Source organism: Scyliorhinus canicula, chromosome 20 (assembly GCF_902713615.1).
Source record: "Scyliorhinus canicula chromosome 20, sScyCan1.1, whole genome shotgun sequence".
Lineage (NCBI taxonomy): Eukaryota > Metazoa > Chordata > Chondrichthyes > Carcharhiniformes > Scyliorhinidae > Scyliorhinus > Scyliorhinus canicula.
This window is the reverse complement of record NC_052165.1, coordinates 37,005,453-37,026,735: the sequence shown is the minus strand read 5'-3', so window position 1 is coordinate 37,026,735 and position 21,283 is coordinate 37,005,453. Positions and strand designations below refer to the sequence as shown.

The 21,283-nt window shown below is 49.2% G+C and overlaps 1 protein-coding gene across 3 annotated transcripts in view; it reads left to right on the top strand.

Annotated features, from left to right (window-relative positions):
* Window positions 1-21,283, top strand: part of LOC119954876 (coiled-coil domain-containing glutamate-rich protein 1-like) — a 32,600-nt gene that overhangs the window by 1,624 nt on the left and 9,693 nt on the right. For 2 of the 3 annotated variants that reach the window (XR_005458323.1, XM_038780485.1), the window contains exon 2: window positions 1,577-2,161. Coding sequence is in view for 1 of the 3 variants with exons in the window: in XM_038780485.1 (XP_038636413.1) it covers window positions 1,577-1,629 (53 nt within the window). In the remaining 2 variants the exon portion in view is untranslated. Of the gene's footprint in view, window positions 1-1,576; window positions 2,162-21,283 lie in introns of those variants that run through there. The other variant, XR_005458324.1, reaches the window with a different exon arrangement.

Sequence of the window (21,283 nt, the reverse complement as noted above, 5' to 3'; positions counted from 1 at the left end):
TGTGCACTCCACAACCTAGGTTTGGGGGGGGGGGGGGGGGAGGGAGAGAGAAATAGTTTCCCGTTAGTAACCCCGCCTGTCACTTGGGGGGAAAAGAGGAATGTTGCAGTAGTTGTCAAGAAACTGCACTGGCAGGTTACTCTGCCATTTCTGCAGTGGTGTGGAGTCCATGTCTATGAGTGTCCTAGGCTGCTTTTAGTTTTTAGTAGCTCCTGATCTGTGGACACCCGGTGTGGCCTGGCAAAACTTCCTCATGGCCTGGCAAAACTTGCCATAAACTGCTCCAGACAGTGTTCAGCCAGAATGCCTGCCCTCATTCTGCAGCTTTATTTGTGGCGGGTGTGCCTGGAGAAGGAGCATGCTACGTGCATTCTCGAGGCCTTCCGTGCCCACTAGGCACCGCAGGGGGTTGGATTGCTTTATCGACCCCTCTTAACGTTATGATGTTTCCATTTTTTTGGGCGAGGGCAGTGCCCCTTCCAGGAGCAGCCCCTTTTTTAATTTGTCCCTCTGTTAATTTCTGTTCTATTTAACTGATTGGTCCCTAAAATAAATCAAACGGGCATTTGGATCGATCTGGGGCCTTAGCAGGAAATATGTGGCCAAGGCCAAACTTAGTCCCATGTCTGCACTGGGGAGCTCTGCTCGCCAAAACTCCTCAGTGCAGGGAGAGATCACCTCACCGTTTTTAAATGGCGTCATCCTGACACTTTTTTTTTTTCCTCTACCCCCCCCCCCCCACCCCTATAAGGGGAGTCCTTGCGACCCAGGGCTCAATCTTGTCATGTGAGTAGTGCCACCCAGTCCAGAGGGCAAGTACCTAGGGGCCTCTGATACCATGGGTGATCCCCATTGGTTGCCTGCACCCAAGATCTCCCGGGTGAGGACGCTAGATACCACACCTTGGATAGATCTAGGGAATGTATTTGAGTGAGACCTAACTGTCGCATTCTAATGTACAGATTTGTAAGACCCTGACAATGGGCAGGATTCACATCAACATCGTGTTTGATCTCGAGGTGGTTGGTTCCTGGCAGAGGCATTTACTGTCCCCACCACAATTGTTTTGAAGAGGAAATTTCACAATTTCCTTTGACCTTGATAACTGAGATGGGTTAAACAAATTTTATTTGCTTCTGATTATGTTGAAAATCCCTATTGGTTTCCTGCTAGCAATGTTTGGAAGGCCAATTTTGCACTGTCATATCTGACATGAGATAAGAGACAAAGGAATTGGAAAGATTGTGCCATCAAGTAATATCCTAGAAAATTAACACTGCAAAACAAGGTTTCATTTTCAAATGGGTTCACAAAGGTTCTATTGTATGGTTACCCATATGCCTTATTTGTATTTGAAGACTTTTCAGGAACAAAATGTGCTTTTGGGCTCCTTTTTTACATTTAAAAATTAACCCAGTTAAATTTCAGTTTTTGTTTCCTCTATCTCTCTGCGCATCGCTGCCATCCCTGCTGTAGGGCAACAAGTGGGCAGCCTCTTTTAATTGTTGTGTACCTACTGTTCGTGTGCATGCACCCATGCATATCAATGCTTACTCGTCTTCTTATCTCACAACAGTGGGACCTCCTGAAAGGCACAAGAAACCTGTCTACAGATGGCTGTTACCCTAGGCAGACTGTTGCAGTCCAGGACCATGAAAAATGGTTGGGAGCCTGCTGATGACTGTCCATGATCTGGAGTCCACGCAGCAGTCGGCAGCTGGTGTGATTTCCAGGTAATCGTGCCTACTGGATCTGATCTGGCACAAAAGGCACATTATAGCAGAAAAAGCTCAGTTTGTTTATCAAAGTTTTCATAAAATGGAAATCCTGTTGCAAGTTGATGATCCATCATTTATAAATAGATCCCTGATCTAAATTCTCGCTGGGCAATTTGTGCTGTTTATTTATTTTTTTTAAACTTTTTTTTAAAGGGTGGATAATACTCATGGTTTTAAACTTATTTCCTGTTTATGTTTAACACTCCTGTCTGCAACTTTATCGGGGTTTATCCCCTGAATCCTGGGGACATGAGGTGTAACTTTGCTTTGGCAACTTTATTCGGACGTTTTGGCCTTGAGAGTCTTGTTTATTCCTGCAGTGGTCTCCCATGTATGGAAAAGGAAGCGCTTTTTAAGTGTTAATAAAAAAAGTTTCAAACAAACTTGTAAATCTTGATTTGTCATTGGTGCTACGAAATGATTAGTCTTGGAAGTGTCAATGTCACCAGTCCCAGAGAGCTGAATAATTATTTAACCTGAGCGCCACCACACCTCTAGCAAGGAATGTTGAGAAGGCGGGACCCATAAGTAACCTCAGCTAGTACAAAAATTGACCCATGCTATTGGTGTTCACAAATTAGCCATCCAACCAGCTGAGCTATTGGTCTTTATAATGTTTGTGGTAACGTCTTTATAATGTTTTGTGGTAAGTAATATGATGTTGCTTTAGAAACAGGACGTCCCCACAGTATGAAACTGATGCTCATTGTTCCTTGTGCACACAACAAATGTTAGCTTAGATGTTTGCAGCACCAGGTGGAGCACTACCTGCACACATACAACTGCATTAGTTATGAGTTGAGTGTTACATGTACTGTATCCTCCACCTTTACCGAGAAACAAAGATAGCATGACAGTAAGAGGAAGAAAATCCCAAGGTGAAAATAGCAGCAATTCTCTCTGCTAAATCCAGATGGCTTGTCTGCTATAACATTTCATATGAACAAACTTAAAAAAAACTGCCTTTCTTACTCATGTGCCTAGAACTTCAATTTCTGCAGTTCTGTGATCTTCCATTTTTTAAAGCAGTCTCAACTGGTCTAAACAATGCTAATCCTACAATGACACAAACCTAACTGCTGTCTTTATTCTCACTCTAACAACAAAACCACCTCTGACCCCAATCTACTTTTAATACAATTAGCATGGGAATACTTGCTGTGGTTAGCACTATTGCTTCACAGCACCAGGGACCTGGCTTGGGTCACTGCGGAGTCTGCACGCTCTCCTCGTGTGTGCGTGGGCTTCCTCTGGTTTCCTCCCACGGAATTGGATATTCTGAATTGTCCCTCGGAGAACAGGTGCCATAGTGTGGCAACTAGGGAACATTGAAGTGTTAATGTAAATCTACTTGTGACGCTAATAAATATTATTATAGAGAAATCTTTTTACTGACTGCTTAAAGAGACCAGACACCATCAAAATAGTGCAGAATCTCTGGCTCTATTCCTTCAGAAACCTTCTCAGCTCACCTTCCAACATTAATCCCAACTTTTGTGGTGCTTTAATTGCACCTCTGGCTCCAAAAAGCCTAGCTGTCATGCAAACCAGGATTTTTTAAAATACGGTTACTGCAGCAGTCATGCGCACTAATGCAGGCTTCTAACCCTTTACTGCACCAAATACATGTACATCTGAAATGCCTACATTCATCATAACTACCCCCCTTAAGAAAACGTGAACCTGAAATATAAAAAGACGGCTTCATTTTCCAAAGCCTTTCAGCTCTAAACATTACTCATACTTGTTACATTTAAGAATCATGAGTGTAGTCCATTTCAGTCTTTTCCACCTTTACATTCCAGTCTTCCAACATTTTCTTTTCCTGCTGCATGTATAATAATTTAAATAGTTGTAACAATACGCTTGATCGAAACAGTCCACCATCTCCATCCTTAAACTTCTCCAAGAATTGTGGTCTGTATATACAATTGATTCTGATTTGTCAACATTGTAATGCCAGTGTCTCCTTGATGGTTATTTTTCTCAAACTAAATATTCAACCAACAGGCCTTTTTGATTATTTTGTCATCTTCCTCCAACAGTACACATCGCAGCATCAATTGCCATCTTAAATTGCTTGGTATAATTGGGTGTCGCCAACACTGGTGCAGTGGTTAAAACTATTTTCCGATTACCGAACCCCTCCTGATAATGCACACTTCCGCTGACATTTCTTGTGATTTTTCAGAAGTAGTGGAGCAACAACATTAAAATTTGACATGGATTTCCATTAGAAACCACTTATGCCCAAAAATATCAGAACTTCTTTTCTTGTTGATGGTATTGGAAACTTCGCAATAGCTTTAATTTTCCCATTCTGTGGGTCAGTTGACCAAGTCCAATAGTATGTCACTTGGCCAAGTTTGCCACCAATGTGGCTCCCCTGTAGTCAATCTAATAATTTCTTTAAATGTTCCAAATGCTCCTTCCGCACTTGACACCTAAATGCCATGTTGTCAATAAACACTGCACAATTGTTTTGTTGTAGGCTAGGGTTTAGAAAACTGCAATCTCATTGAGTTCACCTGACCCACAACTATTTATTGATTTCGGTTATGAGGAGCACGAGGGCCTACTTTCCAGGTGTTATTTTAACTGAGGGCCTAGAGCACTTTTAAACAGAAGTTTTTATTCTACAAATTCAGTTAACCAGTTTATAACCACACGCAATAAGCAATTCTGATCAACTACAAACATAAATTCCCCACACAGCTACAGTTGTCTCTGTCTCTGTGTATGTATATAGATAGATATCCTTTCTGTTGCTTCAACTTGATGATAACATCCAATAAAACTAGGAAAATCCTTTAACAAAACAGTAGGTTTTAATTCTTTATTTACAGAAAACAGTTAACACTTTTAAATTATCAAGTGATCTGGACACCTTTTTAACATAGAGAGGGAAGAAGCCGCCTTTTTCTGAATCCAGCCTCCAACAGTGTAAACCGAAAATAAAACTCAGACACAGCCAGCTTCCAGCTCAAAATGAAAGTAAAAGCCAGTGCCACAGCCTAGCTCCACCCACACAATGACATCACTGATGCCATGTGATAATATAAAACTTTCTTAAAGGGACACCCGCATGACAGTTTAAATCAGAAATGACTTTGTTGGTTAATCTTTGGAATTTTGCTAGTGCACATTCCTCAGTCCAAAAACAATAACTTTAAAGCTAATACAAACCATTTGGTGTCAGAGTTGAAACTTCCTCTGCCTGTCTGAAGGTATTTGAAGTCAGGTTTTGTGTAAAATTTGCTTGTCCCACCTTAGCATTCCAAATGAAGAATAGGATACAAATCTGATTTTGGTACCATCACCAGGTGAGCTCTGATTGCTGCAAGCTCACTTCAATGATACAATTCTTTTTTTTTAATAAACAATTTTATTGAGGTAGTTTTTGGCTTTGTAAACGGTAACACATATCAACAGAAAGAAAGCAAAAATGTGCAAACATCCACGTACCTTCAATCGTAACATACTGCACCAGCCCGCTCCTCCCCCACTGGTACTACCCGCCATTTTATCCCTCCTGCTCTGCTCTGCTCTACTCTACCCCCCCCCCCCCCCCTGCTGACGCTCACTCTCCCGCAAAGAAGTCAATAAATGGTGGCCACCTCCGGGTGAACCCCTGTACAGATCCCCTCAAGGCAAACTTAATTTTTTCCATACCCAGGAAACTCAACATGTCCGCAAGCCATAACTCTTCTTCGGGTCTTTGAGTCCTCCCTCCACGCCAATAGTATTCGTCGCCGGGCTATCATGGAAGCAAAGGCCAAAACATTGGCCTCTTTCTCCCCCTGGACTCCCGGGTCTTCCGAAACCCCAAAAATTGCCACCCCTGGACCCATCACCACCCTTGTTTTAGCACCCGGCACATGACGCCTGCAAATCCCTCCCAGCACCCCCTAAGCTTGGGCATGCCCAAAACATGTGAACGTGGTTCGCTGGTCCTCCCGCGCACCTAGCGCATTTGTCCTCTATCCCAAAGAATTTGCTCATCCGAGCCACCGTCATGTGGGCCCGGTGAACGACCTTAAATTGAATCAGCCCAAGCCTGGCACATGTTGCTGTCGAATTTACCCTACTCGGGGCCGCTGCCCACAGCCCGTCCTCCATTTCCCCGCCTAGCTCCTCCCATATAAGTTTCAGTTCCTCTGTCTGGGACCCTTCCTCCCTCATGAGCACCTGAAAATATCAGAGACTCTACCCTCCCCTTCTTCCCCCCCCCCCCCCCTAGAGACTAGTCTGTCTTGGATCCCCATTGGCAGGAGGCGTGGGAAAGATGGGACCTGTCTACGGACAAAGTCCTGCAACTGTAGGTACCTAAAATCATTTCCCCTTGGCAGACCAAATTTCTCCTCCAAGCTCCTCAAACTCACAAAGCTCCTTTCCAGGAACATATCGCCCACCCCCGCCCGCCGCCATGCTCGAAACCCCCCCATTCATACTCCCAGGGGCAAACCGATGGTTGTCGCAGATTGGCGCCCAAATCAACGCCCCTATCTCCCCTACATGCCTCCTCCACTGGCTCCATATCTGCAGGGTCGCCACCACTACCGGGCTGGTGAAGTACCTGGCCGGCGGCAGCGGTAGAGGAGCCGTGACCAGGGCTGCCAGGCTGGAGCCTCTGCACAAAGCCGCCTCCACCCGCTCCCAGATAGACCCCGTACCCACCATCCACTTCCTTATCATAGCGAAGTTGGCCGCCCAGTAATAATTAATCAGACTCGGCAAAGCCAGCCCTCCCTCGCTGCAATTCCTCTCCAACATCGCCTTCTTCATCCGCGGAGTCTTTCCTGCCCAGACAAAGCTCATGATCAGCCCGTTAACTCTTTTGAAGAAGGACTGTGGGATAAAGATCGTGAGGCACTGAAAAATAAACAAAAATCGAGGGAGGATTGTCATCTTTACAGTCTGCACCCTCCCTGCGAGCGACAACGGGAGTGCATCCCATCTCCAAAATTCTCCCTTCATTTGCTCCACCACCCTGGCCAAATTTAACTTGTGCAGCCTGCCCCAGTCTCGTGCCACCTGGATTCCCAAATACCGGAAATTTTCCTCAACCAGCCTAAACGGTAGCCCTCTCAATCTGTCCTCCTGCACCACAAACATTTCACTCTTGCCCGTATTTAATTTGTATACTGAAAACTGGCCGAACGTCCTCAACATTCCCATTATACTTCCCATCCCGGCCACTGGGTCCAACACGTACAGGAGCAGGTCGTCTGCATAAAGTGAGACCCTATGTTCTACCCTGCCCCTCACCATCCCCTTCCATCCCTCTGCGGCTCTCAGCGCAATCGCCAGTGGCTCTATGGCCAGCGCAAACGGCAGCGGGGAGAGCAGGCAGCCCTGTCTGGTCCCTCGGTACAGCCTAAAGTACTCCGACACCTGTTAGTCCTGACGCTGGCCTTTGGGGCCTGATATAATAATTTGATCCAATTCACCAGTCCCTCCCCGAACCCAAACCATCTGAGCACCTCCCATAGATAGTCCCACTCCACCCGGTCAAAGGCCTTCTCGGCGTCCATCGCCACCACTACCTCCACCTCCCTGCCCGCCGGGGACATCATTATCACATTAAGTAATCTTCTCAGGTTGGCCGCCAGCTGCCTACCTTTCACGAACCCAGTTTGGTCCTCCCCAATCACCTCCTGTACACACTCCTCCATTCTAACCGCCAGTACCTTTGCCAGGAGCTTGGCGTCAACATTAATCAGGGCGATTGCCCTGTAGGACCCGCACGCCTCCGGGTCTTTACCCCATTTCAATATCAGTGATATAGTGGCTTGCGACATTGTCGGCGGCAGGGTCCCTCTGTCCCTTGCCTCACTGAAAACCCTCGCCAAGACCAGGCCCACCAGCTCCGAGAACTTCCTATAGAACTCTACTGGGTATCCATCCGGCCCCAGGGCTTTCCCCGACTGCATGGCCTTTAGGCCCCCCCAATACCTCCTCCGCTCTAATCGGGGCCCCCAGCTCATCCACTCGCCCCCCCCACCTACTGTTGGGAATGTTAACACATCCATTTCCTCCGGTTCTTCCTGTGGCTCTGAAGTATACAGCTTGCGATAGAAGTCCCGGAATACCTTATTCAATCCTGCCGGGTCCTCCACTTTGCGCCCCTCCCCATCCATCACTCTACTTATTTCCCTGGCCGCCTCCCTCTTCCTGAGTTGCTGCGCTAACAGTCTGCTAGCCTTTTCCCCATGCTCATACATCATGCCCTCGCCTTCCTAAGCTGTTCCACGGCCCTACTCGTGGATAGTGCCCCCAGTTCCGCCTGTAGTCTCTGCCTCTCCCTGAGTAAAACCTCACCCGGGGACTCCGCGTGCTCTTCATCTATCTGACCCATTTCCCTGACCAATCTATCCATCTCTTCCCTGTCTGCCTTGGCTCTGTGGGCCCCAATTGAAATCAGCTCCCCCCTGCACTACTGCCTTTAGCGCCTCCCACAGGGTCGCCGCTGAGACCTCCCCCGTGTCATTCACCTGCAAGTAATTTTGCATACACCTCCGAAGCCTCTCACAGATCCCCTCCTCCGACAACAGTCCCACGTCTAGCCTCCATTGCGGGCGTTGGTAGTTCGCCCCCCCCTGATCTGCAGGTCTACCCAGTACGGGGCATGGTCTGAGATAGTGATTGCTGAATATTCCATGTTCTTTACCTCCCCTATACAATCCCTGCTTAGTACAAAGAAATCTATCCTAGAATATACTTTATGGACGTGCGAGTAAAACGAGTAGCCCCTTCCTGACGGCTGTCTGACTCTCCAGGGGTCCACTGCCCCCATTTGCTCCATAAACCCTTTCAGCTCCCTTGCCATTGCTGGGAGTCTACCCGTTCTGGGACACGACCAATCCAAAGCCGGGTCAAGGACCATGTTAAAGCCCCCCCCATTATTAGCCTGCGAGAGTCTAGGTCCGGGATCTTCCCCAGCACTCTTTTTTAATGAAGTCCACGTCATCCCAGTTTGGGGCATATATATTCACCAGCACCACTCTTCTCCCCTCCAGTCTGCCCCGTACCATCAGGTATCTGCCCCCCCCTGTCTACGGATATGCCCTCCGCCTCAAATTGCACCCACTTGTTGATCATGATTGCCACCCCCCTGGACTTCGAGTCCAAGTCCTAGTGGAAGATCTGGCTAACCCAGCCCTTCCTTAGCCTGGTCTGGTCAGACACTTTCAGATGTGTCTCCTGCAACATAATTACGTCCGCCCTCTGAGCCCGCAAGTGCACGAACACCCGCGCTCTCTTAACCGGCCCATTCAGTCCCCTGACGTTCCAGGTGATTAGCCTGGTCGGGGGGCACACCCCCCCCCCCCCCCCCCCCCCCCCCCCCTCCTCAATATGCTGTTCAACCATAGCCTTTCTCGGGCTGGCCCCCGGCCAATGCGTCGCGCCATTCCTGGCCCGCCCGTTGGCTGCCTCCACCCTCGACCTCCTTTCCAGTGCCTATTTCAAGTCCCTCCCACGTCAGCAGAACTACCCCCACCCCTGCCATCCACTGGCTGTGATCTCTCCCTCCCCACCTGACTCCCTTGACTAGCCAATTTGCTAGCCCGGTGACTCATCACTCCGGCGCCCTCCTGTCTCCTTCCCATTGTTTCCCTGTCTTCCTCCCCACTCCCTGACGCCCCATCCCCCTCTCCAACCCACCGGAGCGAACTCACTGGCACAGGAAGGCGTGGACATCAACAAACCAAAAACCCCCCAACCCACGTCCTTGGCCCCCCCTTGCTGACCAGCCCCCCTTCGTTACCGTGCCGGCTCCTGTGTCCACCGCGAGCCGCACAAAAAGTAAAAATCCGCCCGAAGAGGAAAAAACTAAAACATAAGAGAAGAAAACCCAAAAAAAATCCAAACCAATGTCCATGAACAAAGGAAAGAGTCCCAAATGTTCCACTTGGCACCTTTGACCCAGCAAACCGTTGAACAGCAGTCCAGGCCCATATGACGTACCTTTCTACGGTAGTCCTCGGGCCCTAATTCGCGCCTGTGGGGCCTCTTCGGGACCAGCCCCTGATCCCTCACAAAATCCATCTCTTCTTCAGGCTCGGAGAAGTAGTGGTGTTGACCCTAGTGCGTGACCCATAAACGAGCCGGGAACAGCAGACCAAACTTCACGTGCTTCTTGAACAGCACCTCCTTGACATTCTTAAAGGCTGCTCACCGCCAAGGCACCTCCTGGCTTAGGACCTGGTAAATGCGGAGGACACTTGTTCCACGTACTGCTCCTGGCGCTCTTTGCCCACCGCAGCACCCGCTCCTTGTCCACGAACCTGTGGAACGTAATCACCATCGGGCGGGGGGTCCGCCCAGCCGCCCCTGCCTTGCCTGCACTCTATGCCCCCTCCAGCTCTGGCGTTCGCGGAAAGGCTTCGGCCCCCATCAGCTGCATCAATAGGTCTGCTACAAACGCTGCGGCATCAGCTCCCTCAGCCCCCTCCGGGAGGCTGACCATCCTCAGGTTGTTCCTATGGGCTCTATTCACCAGTTCCTCCACTCTGTCTAGCAGTCTTCTCTGTCGCTCCTTCAGCCCGTCAACTTCTAGCGCCGCAACCGACTGCGCATCCGCCTGCTCCTCCACCGCCTCTCCCAGCACCTTAACTTTAACATCTTGCGCATCCAGCCTCTGGTTCAGCTGATCCACCGCTTTCTGGATTGGGTCCAAGCTGTCCCGCTTCAGCGCTTCAAAACTGGATTTCATTACCTGGAGCATGTTATCCAGCGCCTGCTGGATTGCTGAGTCCGGGGTCCGTGTGTCCGCCATCTTAAGTTCCAGGTAAGTTTCTACAGCTCCTTGTCTCTGTCCCTTTTTCTCTCTCTTCTACCTCCTGGACTCCCGCTGTTCCATGTGCCGCAGCCCGCTCCTCAGCACTTTCACCGCCGCCTTCCTTCAGCTCCGTGGTCATCGCGGGGAATCAGCCCCTAAGCGCCCGCCAGAGTGAGAGCCCGCTGAATGTGCGGCTCACTCGGACATCGCCGCCACCGGAAGTCCCAATTATACAATTCTTAACTATAATTTCAATCTCCTTTTGTACCTGTGTTAACTTTAATGGACTGAGCATGCATGGATGTAGCTAACCTGGAGTCTCATTTCTGACCTCTACATGTATCATTACTATTGGATTGGATTGGATTTGTTTATTGTCGCGTGTACCGAGGTACACTGAAAAGTATTTTTCTGCAAGCAGCTCAACAGATCATTCAGTACATGGGAAGAAAAGGGAATTAAAATTCAAGAAAATACATAATAGGGCAACACAAGATATACAATGTAACTACATAAGCATTGGCATCGGATGAAGCATACAGGGTGTAGTGATAATGAGGTCCGTCAATAAAAGGGTCATTTAGGAGTCTGGTGACAGTGGGGAAGAAGCTGTTTGAGTCTGTTCGTGCATGTTCTATACTTTTATACTTTGAAGGTCATTTTATCCCAATTTTATATCCGTCCCTCTTGTCCAATAAGTGTTTTCTAGCCGACTCACCAGCCCTAGTTCATCTCGCCCTAGTTTGATACTGAGTCTCAGAACGCTGACTCGCCAATTTATCTTTGATCAATTTAAGTGGTCCTCTGGATAATCCAGAGTATTGGGCCTCAACATGGTTTTTACGAAAGTTTGATGCCGTCCTTCTAATACTCATGATTCTAGAGTAAATTGCTTTTATTTCTAAAGTATCCATAACTTAGACATAAAATTGGAGTCCTAATATTTAATTTCTTTTGGTAGTCCATATCTGTTTTTTAAATAGTTTGAGTGGTCTCTGGAAATCTAGTATTATGGTCAACCTGACTGGTGACATGTGGGGCAAAATTCAACTACATCCTTATACAATTCAAGATTTTTGCTTGTTTTCCTTACTCCTAAATGACGCCCCAATGAAACCTTCATGAGCTACCCGCAAAACCTCCTTTCTATAACCCACCGATAATAGTTAATGAACTTCTGCCCATTTCTCAGCTACTTGAATATGTACAAGTTTTCATTATTTCTGAAGCTCCAGTACACACTGTGATTCTGTATATGCTTTTCTGACGCAACTGCTTTCTAAACTGTTTTGCTGTAATTCTGCCAACTTTCAAGATATCTGCTTCATCGTTTCTGATAACTGAACTTAAGCCGCTCTATTGGTGGTACGTGGCACTCTCATCCTCCTGTCTCAACCTGTAACTTTGAAACGCCCCAGGATATGCTGCTTGCAACATCCCAGTTTTCTGACTTTCCATCAGCTTTTCAACCACAGTGGACATCACATACACCTGTGATCCAGTTGTATCATTTCCCAGGATAAAGTGTACCCCTGTAAAGGGTAATTTTTATTTCCCTCCTATCACCACTTGCCTTACATAGTGGCACATATTACCACCTTTTACTAGCAATACTTCTGAACTACATATCTCCTTATCTCCCAACAAAGATTGACTTGCTCTGGTGTCCCTTAAGATCTTAATCTTACCTACTCTACCTTGACATGAGTAACCTTGCCCTCAAAATCTGGCCACCAACCTCTGAACAGGCTGTACACTTTTGCATCTCTTCCACTGGAACCATAGTCTCTCCCTCCCACCACTTGAATAAACCCCCTAGCTTATCTTGTTTTAGTGAGTCTGCCTTCCCAGTACTTTTCTTAGCCATCAACGACTTTATTACAAAAGAAAACATTTAACCTTTCTTACCCCTCTCCCACTATCATAGGTTTTTTTTTAAACCTGTGGCAATTTCGCCTTTAATATCTCAAACTAGATCTCCTTTGCCTTAACTATCTGTGAATTTTCTCATTTTCCCCCAGTTTCTATCCTTCACAGATTGAAGTTGATGTTGGAAGCCAGACTTTAATTTGTGAACTAATTCAAAACCACCTGCTATTTCTGCTGCCAGTCTAGCAGTTTTGACTCCTGAGTTCTTACTACAGCGAGTAGTGAATCTTAAACTTCTTCCGAAATAATAGTTTCCGTAAGAGTGTTTGGCCTAATTTTAATACACTTTTATCCACCTAGTTTTAATTCTTTCAAATTCAAGATATGTCTCATTAGATTTCTAAACTTCTGACTGTAGCCTCGTGGCACTTGTTCATATTTGCTTTTTTTCTCACATCACTATCCCCAGATACCTCCTTTTGTTAGTGATGCAAGCACTTCACTAGCTCTACCTTCCAACTTTGAACCAACACTACCCACATGGTTTTTGGCCAATTCAATTGTTTAGCCACTTTTTTTCTCAATTCGGATGATAAAGGCTTCCACATCTTTCTCGTCAAACCTTGGCAGTGTTTGAATATATTTCCACCTATTCCCACTAGGCTTTGACTAGAAGGGGTTTGTCTTTTCTCTAAACTTTCCTCCTCCTTTAACTCCAAAAGTTGATCTCTTTCCTTTCCAACTCCCTCATTTCTGTTTTGTGAAGTTCAAATTCTCTCCTCTGACCATTACTCTTGCTCCTTTTGTTTTCTTCTGCCATAGCTACTCCGTTTCTTCAGTTCTGTTTCTTTGTTTATCATTTTCTTGCTTTTCATTTGCAATTGAATTCTAATAATGTAGGCTGTGTCTCTGGCAAATTTAAATGCTGAGCTATTGCTTGTATTATCTCTACCTGAAAGGGGGGTAACTGCAGCTTCTCTGCCAAACCCAAAGGTTTTGTGCCATCTCCAGTCACTCCCCATTTAAGCTGTACCATCAGAAAGAAAGCACCCATTCCACACATGCACTCAGTGGGCTGAATTCTCCACCTCACGCCGCCGCAAACAATAACCACTATCGGGCATCTGACAAAAATAGAGACCTATATCCGGCACTGAATTGAATGCCACGCTGCCCTCCCTCATAGCGATAACTCGGTTAGTTCCCAGCAGCAGCATGCAAAACCCGATTTAACATTCATGTAATTTCATTAAAGCGTTTGACCCAGCTCCAGCCTCTGTGATTCTCCGCCCCTGCCAGGCAAAAGTCGCGCAAGTGCGATTGAAGTTTTTACAAACTGGGCCTGCACAAGGCTGAGGGGAGAGAGAAGGTAAGCAAAGTTTGGGGAGGTGTGGGGAATTGTAGAGCTTGCTTGGGGATGGCTGCCAGAGTTGGTGGCAGGAGCAGAGAACAACTTGGTGACAGGCCTGTGGATTCAGAGTGCCCCTCTTGGGATCAGGGTGACCTGGCTCAGACCCTAGCTGACCCATCAACACATTAAATGGGCACGGCATCAGTGACACATAAGGTGCTGCCACTCTAGTGCACTCATCAGAAATGCTGCCCACTGCAGGGGAATAGCAGAGCTCACCCCTGAAAAAGGACATGTGCGCTATGGCATTTGGCACCCTCCATGGCACACTGACCTTCTCGGGGCAGAGGCCGCAACATCAACTAGCTCACTCAACAGGACCACCAGCTGTCTCCAAGCTCTGCCTGCCCACTGTGCCCCTGCTCCCATCTAGCCTGCCCCATATTAGATTGTCACAACCCGTATCACATCCAGGACCTGCATCACACTGCAGTTAAGCTCTCAGCACATGGGCACTTCACTCGCTCAATCCCATCTATACAACCCCCCCGCCCGCCCGCAGCGGAGAATGAATTTCGAGTAGAGCCATGAGTGCTTACTATCTACCTGCTCACAGCCGCCATTGCGGATGCACGGAGGGGCTGCTTGGGGAGGAGCCTGCCCCACAAGAATAGGGATCAGCTGGTGAGGCTGCAGAGCAGGCCAGCTGTCCAAGGGGCTGGGAAGGAGGTGCCGCATTGGCCATGTTTCTATCGTTGGCACCTGTCCTTCGAGGACCTGCCAGAGTGTGTGTGCTGCTGAAGACTCCTGCTATCCAGAGGGACCATACAGCAGCTGCGTCAGATGATGACGCACCTACCACTGCAGGGTTATGGAGAAAGATTCCTGCTCCTGGTGGCCATTGTGACGGTCACCCTGAACACTTGTATCTCCTGTGTCTTTCCAGGGGCTGAACAGGGATCTCTCTGATGTATTGCGACGGATGCCCTATTTGCCCATACAGGAGACTATATAACCTTCAGTCTGGGCCAGGCCCACCAGGTTGCCCAGGCAGCGGGATTTGCCACCATCGCTGGCATGCCCCAGGTCCAGGGGGTCATAGATTGAAAAAGTGCTCAACATGTGCTTCCGATGCCTGGACCACTCTAATATTGCCCGAGGAGGGTCTCTAACATTGTGGTAGCTTGCATCGGCTGGGGAAGCTGGCACGGCATGTAGTCGTGCACATGTGGTGAGAACCTCACCGCCTCCCAATTTTCCAACTAGGAGGCCTTGCCACCCACAGCCCTGCCCCCCCCCCCCCCCCATACTCAGTTGTGCTCTCTTAACCATAGCCGTGACATCCTCTCCCAACTCTTGAGGTCCTACCTGCATCATTACAAGGTGTTAGCCCTCGGTTGGAGGTATCTTGACCTCAGACCGCACATCAGATATGGAGGGTCTTTTCCACGGGACGGAGGATGGACTCTGGTGCATTAAGGATCACATTCCACTATCTGCCCGAGTGATCCCATTGGACATTCCATCTCACGGGCCCATGGGGGAGGTGTTGGTTGGTTATGGAGATGGTAAGTGATGGGTCACTCGCAGAGTAAGCTGTTCCACCGGGGGCCTCACACTTCTGGCCCCATTCCCTGCCGCCACTGAGGGTGATCCCAGTTGAAAAATCCAATTGCCCTGGGGGCCCTTCCCATGATATCCTCCTGCTCTCTCCCCATCCCCACAAAAACCTGGGTACACCCTTCAGACAGTGGATTAGGGCAGGTTGGAATGTTGGAATGTTTAATAGTGACAATTGTGCTCTGACCCCTAATGTGCTGATGTCTGACTTGAGTGGCCTACTCCTAGGTGTGACCTCCGGCCACACATCAAACATGGAGGTGGTCTGCTGCGTATCTCGCCCTCTGACCTGAGATGTCTTTGGCGACCGTCCTCTGGAACCGGGGTTTACAAACACGGAGTCGCAATGTTCCCAATTGGGCGCTAAATCATGTAGGAGAGATTCCTCCATTTTGTAACTGCCAGCAAGCAAGCAATGGGACTGTGTGAAGAACTGGAAGATTGGTCATTTTGTAATGAGGAAAAGGGCCAGAGACACAAACAGGCCAGGATCTCCCTGAATCTGCTGGAGAGAACTTCCCAGAAGATTTCATCACAGGACAAAACAGTGCTGGTGTGAGCTGTATACAGAGCTCCGGGGTCTCAGGTGATCAACCGATGGAGAAACTGAAATCGGGAACAAAGCAGTATAAAGAGAATTTCTTGAGGTATGATTTGTCAATTGTGCATGCAAATCGGGATGCAAAGCCCATGTGCGTTATATGCAGGAAAGTACTGGCGAATGAAAGTTTTAAAACCCTCAAAATTGCAAAGGCGTTTGAATTCGAAGCATAGAGAGTTTGAGGACAAACCTTGTTTTTTTTTCAATGGATGCAACGAGAACGTTGAATGACAAAGCCAGTGAGATTGTGAGGACCAGGCAGGCTCACCTGTCACATTGAAGGTAAGCAATAATGGTGGTCGCAAAGGTCGGCCAGTTGGTAAAAATGGGTTCGGGGGGGGGGGGGGGGGAGGAAACAAAAAGAACCTGAACCTGGATGGGTCAGCCAACCTTTGGGTCTCACAGGTGACGACAAGGTGCCACACTGTTCTGCTCGTCGGGTGCACCAGTACAGGTGGACCAGACCCCAACAGTGGTTAGGATACTGGACAGAAACCCCAATATTTTATTGTAAATTTGTATGAGTGAGGAAAGGATACCTGACTCCAGGGGTGATTTTACACAAAATTAAGGATATTTCACGCAAAATAACATCATCGGAAAAGAAATTATCCCTTATCTTATGACCCCGGACCAGACCCCAACAGTAGCCAAGAAAGTTATTTCAACCTCTTGTCTTAGACAAGATTGCTCTGCTTTTAAAATATTATCACTTTTTTTTTTTTAAACTCTCCTACTGGGAAAGAAAACTGCCTTTACTTTTGGTCTTGAAAAAAACAAGGGTGACCAGACCAGACTATTCTTCCAAAGGTCTTTCTCCAAAAGTCTTGCGTTAATGCCTTCAAAATGTCTCTCTGGAGTCAGGGAAGGCAATCGGCAATGACCTCTTTTTTTTTTTCCCCCAAGCTGGGACAGGATTTATGGGGCAGGATTTACTGATTGTTCACACTGGTGGGAAACTCCGGTGGCAAGGGGTGCTGTCAATGGTAAATCCTGTTAACAGTGGGACCGGGAGATCCTGCTGGCGGGCCGTCTCCCCTGCCCAAAAGGTGGCCGGTCAATGCCGCCCATGGACTTCCCCAGGAAACCCACTATGCATTAGCCCAGACTGAAAAACACATTCTGTTGTCAATTTCATTTGCTGGCTGCTAAAGCCCTCGGGTCCTGCAGAGCGGATTTTTTTTTTTTTTTAAAAACATGACCATTGCAGTCAAACAACCTGCATAGAGGATCTTTACGCAAAATTCTCAGGCAGATTCTCGTTCACAAAATTATCCAACTCTGCAGCTGGAGTTGGATCCTGCCTCCTGATAGTATGTTACTATAAATATGCACAGGGGCCTGTAAGATTATACACAATTGCCTTTTGGAGTTTCCTCTGCCTGTGCCATTTTTCAATGCGTAATGGAGAACATCTTACGAGGGTTGCCACATGTCGCTGTTTATTTAGGCAACGTATTGATTATGGGAGTTTTGGAGCGAGAACATTTAGTTAATTTGGAGGTTGTGCTTGAACGCTTCTCTAGAGGTTGGAGACTGTTTACATCGCTTTCAAGCAAAGGAAATGATCTACCTTGATTATACGTCACACCAAGTGCGTTTTTCAGCAAAGGAAAGTGATCTTCCTTATCAGGTGGTCACGGAGAAGGTGTGCATAATCCACCAAGTCCCCGTCCCGACAGATGCTTTGGGTCATTTCTCAACCTCCTAAATTACTGTGGAAGGTTTCTCCCCAGTCTGGCGACCACGCTGGCCCCATTACACCTTCTGTTGAAGAATCATATCTGGGTTTGGGGTCAGCCGCAAGAAACCTCTTCCAGCAGGTAAAGCAGCAGTTGTCATCCGAGTTACAAACCAACTATGATCCTGAAAGCCTTTACTCATTTTTTTTAAAATAATTTTTATTGAAATTTTTACAAAATACAAAATATAAACATCTTAACACTATTAACAAACACGCGCGGTAACACCCCATGAACAATATCCCCCCAGCTTCAAGAGCAACTTCAAACAAAAGGAAAGAACAAAAACAAAAACAAAAAACAAAAGAGCACCCAGACAACGAAAGGGAAAGAGATAGCACCCTCCACAAACCCATGTGCACAGTTCTCCCTCCCCCCAATCCTTCCCCCCCCCCTCCCCCTCCCGGGTTGCTGCTGCTGTTGGCCTATTTCCCTACCGTTCCGCCAGGAAGTCCAGAAAAGGCTGCCACCGCCTGAAAAACCCTTTTACTGATCCCCTCAGGGCAAATTTCACCCTCTCCAATTTAATGAACCCCGCCATATCAGAGATCCAGGCCTCCACGCTTGGGGGCTTCGCATCCTTCCATTGGAGCAAGATCCTCCGCCGGGCTACTAGGGACGCGAAGGCCAGAACACTGGCCTCTATCGCCTCCTGCACTCCCGGCTCCACTGTAACCCCAAACATTGCGAGTCCCCAGCCTGGTTCGACCCTGGATCCCACCACCCTCGACACCGTCCTTGCTACCCCCTTCCAAAACTCCCCCAATGCTGGGCACGCCCAAAACATATGGCCGTGGTTCGCTGGACTCCCCGAGCACCTAGCACACCTGTCCTCTCCCCCGAAAAACCTGCTCATCCTCGACCCAGTCACGTGGGCCCTATGCAGCACCTTGAACTGTATGAGGCTAAGCTTCGCACAGGAAGAGGAGGAATTCACTCTCTCCAGGGCATTCGCCCACGTCCCCTCCTCAATCTCCTCACCCAGCTCCTCTTCCCATTTACCCTTCAGTTTCTCCACCGAGGCCTCGTCTACCTCCTGCATTACCCGGGATATGTCCGAAATCCTCCCTCCTCCGACCCACAGCCCCGAGAGCACCCTGTCCCGTACCCCCCGTGGGGGCAACAAGGGGAACCCCTCCATCTGCCGCCTGGCAAACGCCCTAACCTGCATGTACCGAAACATGTTCCCCGGGGGGAGCCCAAACTTGCCCTCTAACTCTCCCAAACTCGCAAACCTCCCCTCCACAAATAGGTCCCTCAACCTATTAACCCCTGCCCTGTGCCAGCCCAGAAATCCGCCATCAATGCTCCCTGGGACAAACCAATGGCTCCCCTGTATCGGGGCCTCCATCGAGCCCCCCATTTCTCCCCGTGCCGTCTCCATTGCCCCCAAATTTTGAGGGTAGCCGCCACCACTGGGCTTGTGGTATACCTCATTGGAGGGAGCGGCAATGGCGCCGTTAATAGCGCCTCCAAGCTCGTGCCCACACAAGACGCCGCCTCCATCCTCTTCCATGCTGCCCCTTCCTCGTCCATTACCCACTTACGCACCATCGCTGCGTTGGCAGCCCAATATTACCCACAGAGGTTGGGCAATGCCAGCCCCCCCCCCCCGCCTCGTTCCAGGAACACTCTTCGAACCCTCTTGAGTCCCATGCGCCCACACAAACCCCGTGATACTCCTGTTGACCCTCCTAAAAAAGGCCTTCGGGATAAGGATGGGGAGGCACTGGAACAGGAACAAAAACCTCGGGAGCACCGTCATCTTAACGGACTGCACCCTCCCCGCCAGTGACAGCGGTAACATATCCCACCTCTTAAACTCCTCCATCTGCTCCACCAACCTTGTGAGGTTGAGCTTGTGCAGGGCCCCCCAGCTCCCCGCCACCTGGACCCCTAGGTACCTGCAGCTCTTCCCTGCCTGCTTCAATGGGAGCCTACCAATCCCCTCCTCTTGATCCCCCGGATGCACCACAAACACCTCACTCTTGCCCAGGTTCACCTTATACCCCGAGAAACCCCCGAATTCCCTAAGAATCCTCATCACCTCCGGCATACCCCACACCGGGTCCGCCACATACAGCAACAGGTCGTCCGCGTACAGCGACACTCTATGCTCCTCCCCACCCCGCACCAGGCCCCTCCAGTTCCCTGACTCCCTCAATGCCATGGCCAGGGGCTCAATCGCCAACGCGAAGAGCAAGGGGGACAGGGGGCACCCCTGTCCCGTCCCCCGGTACAGCCGAAAGTACTCCGACCTCCTATTTGTGGCTACACTCGCCATCGGGGCCTCATAGAGCAGCCTCACCCACCGGATAAACCCCTCCCCAAACCCAAACCTCTCCAACACCTCCCACAAATACTCCCACTCAACCCTATCGAAGGCCTTCTCCGCATCTAATGCCACCACTATCTCCGCCTCCCGAAGGGCATCATAATGACGTTGAGGAGCCTTCGAACGTTTGTGTTCAGCTGCCTTCCCTTCACAAACCCCGTCTGGTCCTCATGAATGACCCCAGGCACACAATCCTCTATTCTAGTGACCAGGATCTTTGCCAGCAGCTTTGCATTGGCGTTCAGCAGTGAAATCGGCCTATATGATCCACACTGCAGAGGGTCCTTGTGCCGCTTCAGAATCAAGGAAATCAGCACCCGTGACATAGTTGGGCCCCCTCCCTTGCCTCGTTAAAGGTCCGGACCAACAGGGGGTCCAACAGGTCCAAATACTTTTTATAGAATTCCGCCGGAAACCCGTCCGGCCCCGGCGCCTTCCCCGACTGCATGCTCCCTATCCCTTTGACCACCTCCTCCAGCTCGATCGGTGCCCCTAGTCCCTCCACCTGCTGCTCTTCCACCCACGGGAATCGCAGCTTGTCCAAGAAGCGCCCCATTCCACCCCCCTCCACCAGGGGTTCAGACCGGTACAATTCCCCATAGAAGTCCCTGAAGACCCCATTGACATCTACCCCCCTCCGCACCACCTTCCCAGCTCTATCCATCACTCCCCCAATCTCCCTGGCCGCGTCTCGCTTCCGGAGCTGGTGCACCAACATCCTGCTCGCCTTCTCCGCTGTGCTTTCCTCCACTGAGCTTCCGCCTTTCTGGTCGTCAGTAGGTCAAATCTGGCCTGAAGGCTACGCCTCTCCCCCAGCAATCCCTCCTCTGGGGCCTCCGCATATCTCCTATCCACCTGCATCATCTCTGAAAGTCTTTACTCATGACAGTCGATGCTTCCCCTTATGGTATCGGGGCCCTCCTGTCCCACAAGGAGAACAGAGAGGTACTGCCGATTTTCTTTTGCTTCTCACACATTGACTGCAGTGGAAAAGTACACGCAGATTGGAAAGAAGGGCCAGGCAGTTGTCTTTGCAGTGAAACATTTCCATCTAATTTTATGGCCGCCACTTCACTTCAATCATAAGCCTCTGCTGAGGATAAGCCACCTCCGGCCATTGCGTCCGCGTGAAACCAGCGCTGGACTTTGCTGCTCGCTGCCTGCAGGTATTTGGCGAATAAGCCAGGAGCACAAATTCCAAATGC